The sequence below is a fragment of the Nomascus leucogenys genome, chromosome 3, assembly GCF_006542625.1.
Source record: "Nomascus leucogenys isolate Asia chromosome 3, Asia_NLE_v1, whole genome shotgun sequence".
NCBI lineage: Eukaryota > Metazoa > Chordata > Mammalia > Primates > Hylobatidae > Nomascus > Nomascus leucogenys.
In genome coordinates this window covers 50333793-50351073 of record NC_044383.1, presented here as the reverse complement: position 1 = coordinate 50351073, position 17281 = coordinate 50333793, and the positions used below count along the sequence as shown (strand labels likewise).

Below are 17281 nucleotides of genomic sequence, written 5' to 3'. Positions count from 1 at the left end.
CCAAGTTTGCCAGGCTGGTCTGGAACTCCTGACCTCGAGTTCTATATGCTCCCCAACCTCCCAAAGTGCTAGGATTACAGGTGTGAGCCACTGCGCCTGGCCATATTAACACATATTTTAAGTTTGGTAGTCCAGGCACATTCAGATGTAGTAGCATGTTAAAAAAACTACAAGCCCGAGCAAAGATCTAGTAAGCCGGATTTAGCAGGACTGGGTGGGAGAGGTGCCTTGGACCTCACAGTGTCCTATAAAAACATTAGTTACTTTCCAGCCTTACCTCAAATTAGCTACAACGGAACCCCTTGAATTTAAATTGCAAACTTTAAAAAAGTGGGAGATAATATCAATATCATTGATATTACCTATCATTAATGTAAATTTAAATAAAATATATACTTCTTTATATAAATGTATATGTGACTATGTAACATAATTTTATGTATAAATATATATAAATGTACTATAAAATTGTCAATAAATATCAATATATTTTATAGATGAATATATGATATAAACTTATATGTATGTATATTTAGTAAAGAAAACATAATGTGATCTAGAAGGAAGTAATGTATCTGAAAGGCTCTCTGAAATTTTATTTCCCTAAAGTTCATATTACACATTTTAAAAAAGGAAAAGCTGATTCATCTGGTGATGCTGAAGGGTGACGAGTCCTCTCGGTAGTGATGAAGACATTATTAATATTTACCACCATGCTGAGGTAGAAGACAGGTGTCTCTCTAGTCATTTAAGGAAATTCATATTTGGTATGGTAAGATACAGTGACTTTGGAAAGCCTCATGTTTTTAGTTTGAAGCTGAGGTTGCTTTGAAGGGAAGTTTGCTTTATTCCAGCAGGTAGGTAGCATATGTTTCTCACAAGGAATACAGAGCAGTGACAAGTTTTGGTTTTATAGCTTTATCTAGATATTGTTACAGATCAAGAGTAACAGTAGTTTGGCTGAACAAACTGTTGAAGGGCAGACTGCATACATACAGCTCACTTCACTGTGAGACTCCAGCTTGCTTCATGGTTGTGTATTGGTATGGGGTTTCTCATCAAGGTAATGATGGTGTGTTCCAAGCTTTGATATCTCAAGAAAATTAGTGTTTATTCACATAGCAGTCAGAGACATAGGCTAAAAAATAGTTAACATTGTCAAAATTGTATTTAAGAGAAAACTGCTGTGGTGTCAACCTTGGCTGCTTTTGCCATGTGTCACTGCAACCACCCAAGACTCAGGGAGACGGGATAAACAGAAAAAGGACAGACCTTTGTGTATTCCCAGACTTTGGATTTATATTTGAAAGTGAAAGGCAGTGAAAGACCTTTATTCTCCTTCCAAGAGATGAACAGAAATCTGTACTCAGAGTAGTAGATACCATCAAGGATGCTGTCAGGATTGTCGGAATAGTTATGCTTTCATTGTAAAGGTCTCATTCAGTTATTTTATCAGATAGCATTTTGGTTGCTTTGTGTAATCTCACTTCATTTACTGAATGAAAATTATTGTAAAGTGACAATATACAGTTTTGAAATACTAGCTGCTATTTTCATGTCACTTATTACATTTTAACATGTTATATAACTTATTTATGTTTGTTGTTGGTCGATCTTTATTTTGCTGGAATATAACATCCATGGGAGCAGAGAAATGTGTCAGCTTTGTTCACTGATATTTCCCAACTGTCTAGAAGAGTGAGTGGTATCTAGTAGACCCTCCGTAAGTGCTTGTTGAATAAATTAATTTTTGACAACATTGAATGCCAGAGAAATAAATATGAGATTTATCTTGCAGGAAATATAAATGATGTGAAATTCAAAATTAGTATGTTTGTCTTGAATAATTGCAGTAAAATACTCTTAAGCCTAAGGAAAATGTGTCATAAAATGCATATGGAATGCAAGCCACTTACATGTAATATTATACTATAATAGGAAAAAAACACTTTTCCCCAGTACTTTGACAACAGAATACTATTTCTAAGTCACGATTGCAAAATGATAACTTTATTAGCTATATTAGAGTACTGAATACACCAATTTAATTATCTCTTGAAAAACAAGTATAACGTATTTATTTATAGGTCACCTACAATTCTTTTTAGAATTGAACATGCTTCAGATTTTTAGAACATAACATTATTGGCCAATAAATTCTGGAGGAAAAATTTGTACTCGGGGAACATGGAAAGAGTTTGATGTGGGATTTGTAGTAAAAGTAAAGCACCACCATAGAGGTGTTGTTTGACATGCTTTTCATTTACCTATAGTCACTTAGCAAGATTTTGGAATTCATCTCGTATAGGACTTTCTCTTGTAATTCTAGAGATTATAAAGACAGTAATGAAAACAGTCTTTTGTCTAAAACATTTGATCTCTTCCAATTAATTTGATCACAATCACAGAAGTGCCACTATAGGTTGTCAGTTGATTGGCACAATATTGTGCTAAACATCCTGGTCCTGTAGTCTTTTACACAATCTCTTTGTGGGAGGTAACTTTTCATTATATCTTTGTTTAGAAGCTGGGTTTTCTCACTAAGCCAATATGTGTTATGTGTTTTGGGGTATCAGGTTGATGTGATGAGTCATAGCTTTCTTTCAGGTCTCTGTAAATATTGAGCCCATTGAAGTGATTAAAATTTCTTTGGAAATCAGGCAGATATAGATGAAAGAGTAAAAAAACTATAGAAATTATTATTATTATCATTATTCAAAGACAAATAAGTATAATATTTCCCCTAAAACGATCTCTTTCCTCTGGGCAGTAAATGCTATATCTATTCTAAATAGATATTTTATGAGTTTTGTCTGTGATGCTGTCAAAAATATACATAAAATCCTCTAAAAACTTGCAGAGCCATAGATCAAGAGGTTTTGTTTCTGGAGGCATAATAATGGCAGTGACATTAATGATTTTAAAATAATGATCCATCAGGTTGTTTTTATCTTGGAGACTGTTCCATGAAACCAAATTAGCTTCAGTTAGGAATAAAAGAATATGCCATAATTTGTGAACGCATAATACTATAAACTAGTATAAAGGAAGTCAAGCTGGCAGATCTAGGACCCACACAGGAACACAACTATGTCCTTTTGTCCTTTGCTAAGATATTACCTTCTCTTTAATTTTGTTTTCTAATACATATCTTTTCTGGTTTGTATTAATTTTGTTTTCTAATATATATCCTTTCTTGTTTGTATTTGTGTATGGTTTCTCTTTATATTTTTAAAATTTAAGTAACATTTTATTTCTTAATGTCATGTTTGTTTTTCCAAATAAAAAAAGATTTGAAGCCATTGTATAGAGAAATCTTAGTAGGGCTCTAATCCTTTGGGAAGGGGGTTAGAATGTCTCTCTCTCAGCGTTTAAGGGAAGCAATGCAGCAGGCTGTCCTTGGCCTCCATATGCCTTGAAAACTTCTGAGCCCTGTGTTTTCTGGGAAATTTTCCAATACTTTTCTCTAATGGAATGAGCAAGTGTCTTACTCACAGACTTTGTCTTCTCTTCAGACACTCACCAGTTTATAACCTTGAGCCAGTCACTTACTCTCTGTGAGCCTGACCTTTCCTCCACAAAATGGGGATAATAGTATCTACTTTCCAGCCCTTGCTAAAGATAGATTGAGTAAATCTGTATTTAAGACTTTGGAGGTTCCACAGATGCTGAGTCAGAAAGACTCATATTAAGTTTTAGGGGGTACTCATTCTGTGAGTAAGTACACTGCATTAAGCATGTATTTATATTCCCTTACATATTTAATGTTTAGGACAATCTTATGAGGTAAATACTATTTTATATCCATTATGATAATGAGAAATGTGAGACAAAGATGCTATTTAATTTCTTCAAAGTCATATAACTAGTAAGCTGAAAAGCTTGAATTTAAAAAGAAGCCACCTTCTTATCCACTGCTCTACACAACCAGTAGCATTGGTCAATTTTGTTTTTCTTTTTTCTACAGGTTAGTGTGGATTATGATGATCTCTTGGCATCTAATAATGAGCTCTTCTTTGGGCTTTCTGTCCCCAGAAATTATAAATGCAGGGACCAAGCACTTTGCCAGTTAGGAAAAAATGTGGAAGGCCCAGCTAAAAAGAAGGCAGGCTCCTTTTATATCTTAGATAAAGAAACAAAGAAGAATAGACTTCATATTAAAATGTGTGTGATCTAAAGCAGTGATCTTTTAAAGTCAAAAACTGTGTATCCCATTAGTTTAAAAAAAGAGCTTACACCTTTAATACAATTTTACAATGCAATATATATATTTATACATGCTACTGGACAAATAAACATTATTAAACCCTTGGCAATAAATCAAAAATAAATAAAATGTAGACAAAAGCAGAATTAAAATCGTGCCTTTGTACTTCTGATAAACCTTATCCTAAGCTAGTCTAGTAGAGAGAATCCTGGGCAGAAATAAAAATCTGGAGAATTTGAGGCATCAAAATTACCTGCTAGAAGCATTTAGTCTTACAAAGAAGATTGCACAATCATGTAAACACTTGGAAATCACATGAAAATTTGGATTTCTGCCTTCTCTTTGAAAATCAGAAGACCCAGAAACACTGGTTTGCATTCCCACATCACAACCATTGACAGAAGTTGAGCACCAGCTGGTCTCTTTAGAAAACATTGCATTGCCCACTTTATCACAGCCTCTACCATCACTACTGTCCCCTTCGGCTAATTCATTCTTTTCCTTTGCCTGCTTGTCCTCTGTAGGCATTTGAGTTTGGAACCTCTGAATTAGAGAAACAGTGTTCCAATCCCTAGTCTGCCACAATTTATAATCAAGGGCATTTTGAGCAATTCTGTGTGGATAATTTCCTAAATTTACAAAGAAACTGAGCATGTCATTCTTTCAATAAGACATTCTCATGTGCTCACAGGCCACTAATTTCTCCATCAGTTGTTTTCTCTTTTTTTAACTTGCTGGGGATTGAAAAGTAAAACAAGAGAATTAAAATGAAATGCATCCAAATGCTTCATAAAGCAGATGTAGCGAAAATTGACAGATTTTCCTTAGTCTTTCCTGGCATAGTTAAGTCAATCTCTGATCACTCTACTAGAAAGGAATTAACATTTTAATGATTGGCTTTTCTACTTAATTGTATAAGACAAATTTTCATTGAAATGCTCATGTAGGATACTAACAACTGGCTTACTATCTTACACTTTGTTGTAAAATTATGCTGTAGACAACATAAGTTTAGTAACTTAAACTGATTAACATTTGACTTACCCATAAGGTCTTAAATTTTAAAGAGTGTGCTTCTGATATTATTAGTATGTTAACTTCTCAACCTACTTGCTGGCAAATTAAATAACAGAAAAGATGTCTTTCCTTAGAGATTACTTGTCTGCAAATTTATGTTGATAGACAGTTCCAGTGCATTAAACCAGTGTGTTACTTTGTTAATGGATAATGTGGCACAGGTAATTAACTATGAAGTCATTAAGGCTTTTCTGTGCTGTGACAATTGTGTTTACCCATAACAGATTAATGAACATGTCAAATGTTTCTTTCTACCTCCTCTTATTTCAGATCAGCTTTGAGTGAACTTTGACAGAAGATGTTTCAACAGTTTTATCTCCGGACATGTTTAGCTTCAGGGATCATCCTGGGCTCTCTCTTTGAAATCTGCTTGGGCCAGTATGATGATGGTAAGGTTGCTTTTAGCTTGACCTTTAGAGCAAGCCAGGATTTTTGTTATTACATTGAAAACATACCACAGAGATGAATAATGGTAATCTGTAGTTTATTATCGAAAGGTTAGTATCTCCGTGTAATAATTAACCTTAACTAAAATAAGCTTAGTAAAGTGAAATCAGATATCCTTTGTTTCTTAATAAAGATTGCAGTATGGTAGAAGGAATACAGTTTAGTAGAAGATCTAATGCAAGACCTCTGTTTGAATGCTTATTCTAACTAGGTAAATGCTTAATTGCTATGGAAACAATATTAAATTGTATTTACTAACCTTTGAATATATGCAAACAAAGGTCTCAAACAAAGCTAGAAATACAAAAGACAACAATATTTGACCCCCCGAAAGGGTCAGAAGTAGCAGCCATAAGTTGTTTTGATGTTGGCACTTTAACTGGGCATTGCATTATTTTATCCCCCACTATTGTTTTTTATGGAAAGAATATAAAAAAAAAAGATTTGGTATTTTATTTCTTAAGCTTTCCCCTAACAGTAAGTCAGTCATTTTAGAAAGGTTTATTAATTTTCAGGTTCCTTAGAATCCATTTAGTACATGATGTTTGCAATGGCCCAATTGTGCCTGTCTTAGATATTTCAATATTGGCAGAATCTGTCTTAGAATACCCTATAATGAGAGTTAGGATATATATAATATGTTAAATTTGATAGAAGACAAAAATGGAAAATGTTTCCTCCCTATAAATTTCCTATTCAAGAAAATTGAGTTTTATTTCTTTCCTGTCTTTCTTTTCTTTTAACTTTTCATTGTTCTTATTCAAGATTTGTTTGGCATTCATGGTGCACAGACAAGCAAACTGGTTGTTCTTAATGGCAGCAAAGGATGTGCATTTATTTTGTGCTTTGCTTGGCTAAACTGATTGATCAGAAGATAGATGAATTAGTTTGGCTTTTTCACAAACAATGTTCAAGTTGTACATATATTAAGACATTCTCAGTCTTCAATAATGTGAGAGATAAACTTCTTTTGGGATTTGCAAAATAATTCACAATAGTATTCCCTTTCATAAAATTGGCAGCATAATCTCTTGAACACTGCTGCTAGTTAGCACAGTGTTTACTTCAAGTGTATCTTAACTTAACTTCACATCTTTGATATTTATGGAGATTGTGAATCTGCAGCCTAAAAATGATTTTTAAAAGCAGTGTGTATAAATAACTGCTATTTTGAAGGAAAACACATTGAAATGGAAAAGAGTTGTGACTCTACAGTTCAAGAGCGCATTTTAAATTGTGCCAGAGGAGTAGACTGGAATTCAATGTATTGGTATTACTTTATATAATAAGGCATTCTATTTTCATTCTTATTTAGTGTTCACACTGAGCAGGAAAGTATTCACTATCTGTCTTTTTTCACATTAGACATCCACGAACCATGCACTTTTTAGTAATGTAATTTTAGTTAACAGAGGAAATCGCTTCTGGTTTAACCTGTAATGCTATAAATTGGTTTTCTTCATAAGCTTGTTATAGCTCTTAGTCTTATAAATATATTTGCATTGCCTCTAATATGAGATTATCAGGTCATTATTGGGCATCACATAGTCACCTTTCTGAAACCCATTGGAATTTCAGACTCGCCAAGTGATACAGCACAGTGGGGCTGACTTTAATGTACTAACACAGATGACTCCCCTATACCCACAGCTAGAAAGCTTTATAGGGTTTCTCCTCTTGGAAGTGACTCAGTTCTTAGAATATTGAAGGAATGGGAAGTATGACAGATAAACTTACTGTTTGTATAGCGTTTTATCAATTTTCTAACTGTGTATATATTTCACTATTACTTTCATGCTTGTATTCTCCAATGTGCCTCCAGATGTAATGATGCATTGTCTTTCTTTAGGTCTCCTCCCACTTCTTTCTTTCTTTTTTTTCAAGACAGAGTCTTGCTCTGTCTCCCAGGCAGGAGGGCAATGGAGTGATCTCAGCTCATTGCAACTTCCACCTCCCAGGTTCAAGTGATTCTCCTGCCTCAGCCTCCAAAGTAGCTGGGATTACAGGTGCCCACCACCACGCCTGGCTATTTATTTTTATTTTTATTTTTGTATTTTAGTAGAGATGGGTTTTAACCATGTTGGCCAGACTGGTCTTGAACCCCTGACCTCAGGTGATCCCGCCTTGGCCTCCCGAAGTGCTGGGATCACAGGCTTGAGCCACTGCACCCAACCTCCTCTGAGTCCTTTATCACTTTCAAACCTCCCTTAGCGACTCTTTGACATTAGTGTTATTCATTCATTCAGTTGTTTATGTCTGAAAATGATTTTCATAATTCCTTTCTTTTAATGCATATAAAATCATGAGCCTGTACCATGCAGGGCTGAAATCAGGACTAGGCAAATCATTGCTAACACAAACTAGCACTAAACTGGAATATGTGACATGAATAACTTGAAGAAATATTTTTATCCAAATTTTTAGGTTTGCAGGTACATGTACAGGTACAGTGGTGATGGCAGTAAACAGAATAGAGACATGCAAGAAAAAGTCAAAAGGAAAATTACACTTGTTTTAGATAATCTACTGGTTAGATTAGCCTTTTATGATTTTACATACATAGTTACATACACAGGAGCTTCAGAGTAAAATGAAGGAAAATATGTTTAAGCTATCCTCAGACTATCCATATTAAAGAATAGTACACTTCTGGATTTTAAATTAAGAACAATTTATTCCGCTTTTCTATGTATTTTTTAATTAAACATAAAGGAGTTGGAAGAAAAAAGGATTGCTTTTTTAACAAATGCTTTATCCTAAAATTGAATATTCTATTATTATCCTTTTGTGGGAAATTATTTATAGGGACTATTTATTATAAGATTATTACTTTTAATAATATATAACAATATTTTTTACTTGAAAACTTTGGCTAAATTTTGAATCTTTAAAAATTTCTCTTTCAAATGCTGGGATGTTTTTTGATGAAACAATAAAATTTGTCAATGGCCAATTCCGTAATGGACATTTCATTTGGTTAATGATTGTAGATTTAAGCAAGTACTAGTAACATAAATGAGGCTGATAGTATTGTTTTATGTTTAAAAAGTCAGAATGTAGCTGACAGAGCAACTGGAAAATTAGAGTACATAATAGATTTATAGTTTATGGTGTATCATTTTGTTATTTTGCCCTGATAAAAGAGCATTAGGGGTGGCTCATGCCTGTAATCCCAGCACTTTGGGAGGCCAAGGGGGGCGGATCACCTGAGGTCTGGAGTTTGAGACCAGCCTGGCCAACATGGTGAAACTCTGTCTCTACTACAAATACAAAAAAAAAAAAAAAAAATAATGGGGCATGGGGACAGACTCCGGTTATCCCAGCTACTTGAGTGGCTGAGGCAGGAGAACTGCTTGACCCTTGGAGGCGGAGGTTGCAGTGAGCCGAAACCGTGCCATTGCACTCCAGTCTGGGCAACGAGAATGAAACTCCGACTAAAAAAAAAAAAAAAAAAAAAAGAAAAACATTAAGATTTATATTGAGTTTATCTTTTAATGCATTAATGATCCTGAAAATTTTATTTGAATTGGGACATGTGCCCTGATCCCAAATTGAGTGTGGGGAACCTAGGAAGCAGGTATTCTGGGAAAGCAGAGGAAGCAGGACCCTATGCTAAATTGTATGTTATGAGATATTTAAAAAGATACATAAAACATAGCCATTGTTCGAATATATTTTCCACAGTTAAGTAACCAAACTAAGATGCGTGCAGCATTTATGTTGTGGTTTATTTTGTTTTGATTTTGAGGATATATATAATAAAAAGTCCAAATGGACTGGGATGAAATGGTGTCTCATTTTTGTTGTAACTTGCATTTCTCTAATGATTAGTGATGTTGAATGTTTTTTCGTATGTTTGTTGGTCACTTCCATTTCTTCTTTTGGGAAGTGTCTGTTTATGTTCTTTCCTCACTTATTAATGGAGTTATATGTTTTGTTCTTGTTGATTTGTTTTTCTTATAGATTCCAGACATAAATCTTTTGTCATATATATTACTTGCAAATATTTTCTCCCATACTATAGGTTGTCTGTTTATTCTGATAGTTGTTTCTTTTGCTGTGCAGAAACTCTTTGGCTTAATTAAGTCCCATTTGTCTACTTTTGTTTTTGTTGCATTTGCTTTTGAGGTATTATTTATAAATTATTTGCCTAGGCCAATGTCTAAAGAGGTTTTCCTAGGTTTTATTCTATGATCTCTATAGTTTTAGGTCTTAACTGTAAATTTTCAATTCATCGAGTTAATTTTTGCGTATGATGAGAGATGGGAGTGAAGTTTCTTTCTTCTGCATTTAGCTAGGAAGTTTTCCTAGCACCATTTATTGAATAGGGTGACCTTTCCCCAGTGTTTAATTTTGTCAGCTTTGTTGAAGAACCATGGTTATACATATGTGGTTTTATTTTCTAGTTTCCCTATTGTGTCCATAGATCTATGTGTCTATCTTTATGGCAATGCCATGCTGAGTTTTGTTTGTTTTTTATTATAGCCTTATAGTATAAAGTCAGATAATGTGATGCCCCCAACTTTATCTTTCTTCTTAGGATTGCTTTGGCTATTAAGGCTCTTTTTTTGGTTCCATATGTATTTCAGAGTTGTTTTCTTTTATAATTTTATGAATAATAAATTTGGTACTATGATAGAAATTATATTGACTATGTAGCTCGCTTTGGGCAGTACAGTCATTTTAATGATGTTAATTCTTCCAAACAATGATCATGGGATATTTTTCCACTTGTTTCTGTCATGTAGTATTTCTTTCAGCAGTGTTTTATAGTTCTTGTTGTGGACATCTTTTACCTCATTGGTCTCCTTTGTTAAATATATTTCTAGATATTTTGTTTTTTGTGTCTATTGTAAATGAAATTGAGATTTTTATTTGGTTCTCAGTTTGAGTGTTGTTGATCTATATAAAGGAAACTAATTTGCAAGCATTTATTTTGTATCCTGACATCTTACTGAAGTAGTTTATCAGGTAGAAGAATCTTTTGGGGGAAATATCAAGGTTGTCTAGGTGTAAGATTGTCATTAGCAAGCAGAGATAATTTGACTTCCTCTTTTTCAATATGGAAGACATTTATTTATTTTCCTTGCCTGATTGCTGAGAGTGGCCCTCCTTGTCTTGTTACAGTTCCAATTCAGTATGATATGAGTTGTGGGTTTGTCATAGATGGCTCTTATTATTTTGCAGTATGTTTTTTTCAATGTCTAGTTTGTTGAGGGTTTTTATCATAAAGGCATATTGGATTTTATTGAATGTTTTTTCTGCATGTATTGCAGTGATCATATGGCTATTGTTTTTAAAATTTTTTATGTGGTGAATCACATTTATTGATTTGCATATGTTTAACCATTTGTGCATCCCTGGAATAAAATCCACTTGACTGTGACAAATTATCTTTCTGATGCACTGCTGGATTTGGTTCACTAGTATTTTGTTGCAGATTTTTGTGTCTATTTATTAGGGATATTGGCCTGTAGTTTTCTTTGTGTGTATGAGTTCAATGCCAGGTTTTGGTATCAGGATGATACGGGTTTCATAGAATGAGTTAGAGGGGAGTCACTCCTCCTCAATATTTTTATTAGTTTATACAAGATGGGTACTAGCTCGTTCTATGTCTGGTAAAGTTCGGCTGTGAATCTGTTTGGTCCTGGCTTTTTTTGGAAAATGGATTTTTTATTACTAATTCAATTTCATAACTCATTATATGTCTCTTCAGGATTTCAGTTTCCTCGTGGTTCAATCTTGGCAGGTTGTATGTTTCCAGGAATTTATTCATTTCTTCTAGGTTTTCTGGTTTTTGATCATAGAGGTGTTCATAGTCTACCATGATTACTCTCTGAGAATCTACATAGACTACTCTGAATATATTTTGTATTTCTGTGGTATCGGTTGTAATGCCACATTTTTATCATTTCTGATTATGCTTATTAGAATCTTCTGGTTTTGTTCCTTGATTAACTTAAATAGCAGTCTTATCAATTTTATTCATCCTTTCAAAGAAACAACTTCTGCTTTGTTAATCTCTTGTTTAGTTTTTACAGTCTCAACTTCATTTAGTTCTGTTCTGATTTTTGTTATTTCTTCTTCTAGCTTTACATTTGGTTTGTTCTTATGTTTCTAGTTCCTTGATGTATGATGTTAGGTTATGAATTTAAGATATTTTTATCTTTTTATGTAGGCATTTAGTGCTTTAAACTTTCCTCTCAACACTGCTTTCATTGTATCCCAGAGGTTTTGGTGAATTGTATTTCTATTTTTATTTATTTCAACTTTTTCTTATTTCTGCCTTAATTTTCTTGTTTAGCCTAAAATCATTCAGTAGCAAGTTGTTCAGATTCCATGTACTTGTGTGGTTTTGAGAGTTTCTCCTGATATGTCTTTTTTTTTTTTTTTTTTTTTTTTTTTTTGAGACAGGTCTTACTCTGTCACCCAGACTGAAGTGCAGTGGTGCTATCTCAGCTCGCTACAACCTCTGCCTCCCAGATTCAAGCGATTTTCCTGCCTCACTCTCCTGAGCAGCTGGGATTACAGGCATACACCACTAACACCCAGCTAATTTTTGATTTTTTAATAGAGATGGGGTTTTACCATGTTGGCCTTGTGAGTCTTGAACTCCTGACCTCAAATGATCCACCCACCTCAGCATCCCAAACTGCTAGGATTACCAGCATGAGCCACTGCACCCAGCTGATATATATTTCTAATGTTATTTCCTCTGTCATCTGAGAAGATAATTGGCATAATTTTGATTTTTTTGAAATTATTGAGACTTGCCTTAAGTCCAAGTATTTGGTTAATTTTAGAGAACGTTCCATGCACAGATGTGAAAAATGTATACTCTGTGGTTGTTGCATGGTATGTTCTGTAGATGTCTATTACATCCATTTGATCAAGAGTTCAATTTAAGTCTGGAGTTACTTTGTTGGTTTTCTTTTGCCTTGATCATCTATCTTGTGCTGTCACCAGACAGATTATATAATTAATAGTTGTGAAATACTTCAGCTATTATTGTCTGACTTTCTTATTTCTTTTCTTAGGTCTAATTGTTTTTATTAATCTGGGTGCTGTGGTGTTGGGTGCATATATTTAGGACAGTTAAATCTTGTTGAATTGTATCTTTCTTTGTCTTTTTTTTTTCCTTTCTTGATTTAATATCTGTTTCATCTGATACAAGAATAGCAACCCCTGATCTTTGTTGTTTTCTATTTGTGTAGTAAATCATTCTCCACGCTTTACTTTGGGGCTGTGGATATCATTACACAGTAAGTCAGTCCCTTGAAGGCAGCATATGGTAGGGTCTTGCGTTTTCATCCAATTTGCAAATGTATATCTTTTATGTGGAGCATTTAGGCCATTTACATTCAAGATTAATATTGACATGTGAGATTTTATTCCTGTCATATTGTTGTTAGCTAGTCACTTTGTATATTCAATTGTGTAATTGCTTTATGGGATCTGTGAACTTTGTACTTATATATGCTTTTCTGGTAGCAAGTATTGTCCTTTCATTTGCATGTTTAGAAGTCCTTTAAGGATTTCTTGAAGGACCAGTCTATGGGTGAAAATTTCCCTTACCACTTGCTTGTCTGGGAATGATATTTTTTCTACTTTGTTTATGAAATTAAGTTTAGTAGGATATAAAAATTTTGGATGCCATTTATTATAAAATTATTTTCTGTAAGAAGGCTCAAAATAGACCTCTAATTCCTTCTGACTTGTAAGGTTGCTGCTGAGAAGTCCACTGTTAGTCTGATGGGACTACGTTTTATAGATAGTTTGATACTTACTGTTTAAGATTTTTTTCTTTAGTATTGACCTTGGATAGTCTGATAAATTTATGACTTAGTAATGTTCATCTGTATAATATCTTACAGATATTCTCTAAATTGTTTGTATCTGGATGTCCTCCTCTCTGACAAGATGAGGAAAATTCCCCTCAATTATTTCCTCAATTATATTTTTTATGTTTCTTTCTTTTTCTCCTTCCTCAAGAATTCCTCTAAGTATAGGTTTGGTTGCTTTCCATTACCCAATATTTCTTGAAGGATTTGTTCATTTTTTAAAGTTATTTTTCCTTTATATTTGTCTGACAGGGTTAATTCAAAAAAACCAGTCTTCTGAATGGTCTAATGTATTGTTAAAACTTTCAACTATGTTTTGAAATTCCTTTAGTTACTTTTTCAATTCATGAAGCTCTGTTTTCTAATATAGCTATTTTGCCTTTTATATCCTTCATCGTTTTTCTGATTGAAATTCCTTGCACTCTATATTTTGAATTCTTTATCTTTCATTTCAGGATTTTCATTTTGGTTAGAATCTATTGTTAGAGTGCAAGTACAATCCTTTAGAGCTGTCAAAACACTCTACCTTTTTGTACTGCTAGAGTTCATGCATTGATTCTTTCTCATCTAAAGGAGATATCACTTCTTATTTTTGAATTTTCTATCATTTAGTTAAAACTTTAAATTTGTTTTTTATTTTTATTTTTCCTTTAGAGGATGACTGTGATTTATGTTATGATGTATATGATATGCTTTGTTTTGAGGTGCTTTCAGTGTGCCAAAGTTCTGTATGGGTTTCTTGATTGTGGATAATCTTTGTATGGTGGTTTTCTTAAATGTTGCCTGTTGTTGTGATGTGTTAGATATGTCAGCTGACACTATCTCCTGTGAGACTGAGAGTACAGAGATCTCAGGAAGCTTATCTTATTCACTAGCCCTATGCCTTTCTGAGAACAGGTCTTCCATTTTACTCTCCAGTCCAGTGATGGCACTTAAGCATAAGTGCCTGCTCATTCTCTGGTAACTCAGTAATGACTGGAGGCACCCACCCTGACAGGTGTAGCTGGTGGAGATCCTGTTGGGCTGTGGCAATGTTTCAATGGAAGGGGGTTGGAGGCCTATACCAGGTCCTCATCCTGGGCAGACAGGAATGTGATCTGCTTCCCTATCGTGCCCCTGTTACATTTTGCTCATGACCTTCAGTTTAAGTATACATTGTCCTTTGACTCCTGGTCATAGTGCAGCTGGAGACCATGGGTATGACCCTCCAGCAGCTACCAACAAAATGGGCTCAAGGCAAATCCTCTTCCCCAAGTTCATGACAGACAACTTTGTAGCTTGTCTGCCTTCAGTTGCTGGGACGCTATTTCTTTGTATAGAAGGGCAGAGATGGTTCTTACTATTCATGGAAGCCTCTGTGGTAGGGGCTCACTTTGAATGGAGGTGTAGCTGTTGTGAAAAGCACTGGAAAAGTTTACACCAATTTCACAAGGCCTTGCCTCTAACTGGTAGAGCCTCTGCTATGTCTGCAAGATTAGATGGGAGGAGCAGAAGATGACTACCTCTCCATATCCATTCCTGGCTGCCGGTGCCACTCCCTTCAGTGATCTGTGTCACACTACATTTCCTTTCTCCCAAGGCAGGCTTTGGAGGGCTGTGCTCCTCCATTTCCCAGGGGTAGGCCACACTGAGGGCTACATTACCAGGGATCCACAGTTCCTCAGGGACTCTCTGTTTCCCTTTGATTGTGGATGTCAGAGCAGGTTATGGGGTATGTTTGCAGGGGATCTTGTGATGTGGTGACTCAATGGCTGAGGTTCTGCAGGCACAGCAGTGGCCCACTATGTGTACACAGCTAGTATGGCACTTGACATCTCAGTTCAGGCCTGAGAAGAGTGTGGGCACCACTGTGTGAGCTAACAACGTGGATTTCTGTCTTTGGGAATTTTTCAAATTGCCACGGACATCATTGCCCAGGATTGTGAGGGTAGAAGGACTCTCTAATAATTTGATGGTCAGCAGGTTGTTGCCAGCGTGAGGGGAACAGAGAAGCACCCCCACGTATACTTTTTTGGGGTCTCTAAGTTCCTTGGGGGTCAATCTCTGCCAGACTCTTCCTGCTTTCTTTTTCTGTACCCTAGCTTCTTCCTGTGGGTTCTCTGACAGGTCCTGGCTCTCGTCTGACTGTTTTCCATTCAGATCATTACCATTCACTTGTAACTTTGATCTTTCTGAGAACTAGCATCCCATGTCAGTCAACCATCTTGGAAAAACAAAGAAATAAACAAAAACCTTGACTGTATGTTTATTCTGAGAGGTTAAATTCAAGTTTTAATAGTAACTACATTGTTTTTCTTAGATGGCAAAATCCAGAGACTTTGTCTTTTTTATTGGAAGCTTTGTAAGCTACTACATGTATATGTACCTTTTTCTAGATTACATACCATATATGCCATTTAGAAAGGGATGGCAAGAAATACCATTGTTACTTTCAATGTTAACTCCAATAATTTTTTTCTAAGCAATCTCAATGTTATCTTCATATGAAATCTCAGCTATGTCTTTTCATTAGGTTGTACCAAGACTAGCATTTCTTGCCTTCATGTTTTTCTGAAGGTGAGTAATCTTGTGGATCCTTGTGTCTCCAAAATGGATTTGGTTGTAGGATAACAATTTGAAAGCATATATCTTTTCTTGCTTCAGAAGAATTTTCTGGTAATCAGGTTCAGAAATATAAACTCTGTGACTTCTCTAAGTTCTGACCTTGTGCCTTGAAGGATTAGTTCAATAGCTCCTCAGTATTCCAGTAATAGACTCTGTTAAAGCCATGTGTATATCCTGGAAAGCAACAGAACTAAAAGAGAAGAAAAAAGGTACTGATAAATAGAAGCCCATTTCATTGTACTTAGAAGATTCTCTTTCTGCTAAAACACACAACACCACACACACACACACACACACACACCACACACCCACCACACCCACACCCCTTACCCAAGGATGTTATTTCTGATGTAACTTACAATATCCCAGTATTGGTGCTCGGATGTTCTTTCTTTCTTTTCTTTCTTTTTTCTTTTTTTTTTTTTTTGATGGAGTCTCGCTCTGTGCCCAGGCTGGAGTGCAGTGGCGTGATCTTGGCTCACTGCAAGCTCCGCCTCCCTGGTTCACCCTGGTTCACGCCGTTCTCCTGACTCAGGATCCCGAGTAGCTGGGACCACAGGCTCCCACCACCGCGCCCAGCTAATTTTTTGTGTTTTTTTTTTTTTTTTTTTTTTTTTTTATTATACTTTAGGGTTTTAGGGTACATGTGCACAATGTGCAGGTTTGTTACATATGTATCCATGTGCCATGTTGATTTCCTGCACCCATTAACTCGTCATTTAGCATTAGGTGTATCTCCTAATGCTGTCCCTCCCCCCTCCCCCCACCCCACAACAGTCCCCGGAGTGTGATGTTCCCCTTCCTGTGTCCATGAGTTCTCATTGTTCAATTCCCACCTATGAGTGAGAACATGCGGTGTTTGGTTTTTTGTCCTTGCGATAGTTTACTGAGAATGATGTTTTCCAGTTTCATCCATGTCCCTACAAAGGACACGAACTCATCATTTTTTATGGCTGCATAGTATTCCATGGTGTATATGTGCCACATTTTCTTAATCCAGTCTATCGTTGTTGGACATTTGGGTTGGTTCCAACTCTTTGCTATTGTGAATAGTGCCGCAATAAACATACGTGTGCATGTGTCTTTATAGCAGCATGATTTATAG

The 17281-nt window shown here is 35.3% G+C and overlaps 1 protein-coding gene across 1 annotated transcript in view; it reads left to right on the top strand.

Annotated features, from left to right (window-relative positions):
* The window catches only part of PCDH15 (protocadherin related 15), a 979523-nt gene that overhangs the window by 122272 nt on the left and 839970 nt on the right, over window positions 1-17281 (top strand). Inside the window, exon 2 of the mRNA XM_030809305.1 lies at window positions 5555-5673. Within this exon, the coding sequence (XP_030665165.1) occupies window positions 5583-5673 (91 nt within the window). The 5' untranslated portion in view covers window positions 5555-5582. The remainder of the gene's footprint in view (window positions 1-5554; window positions 5674-17281) is intronic.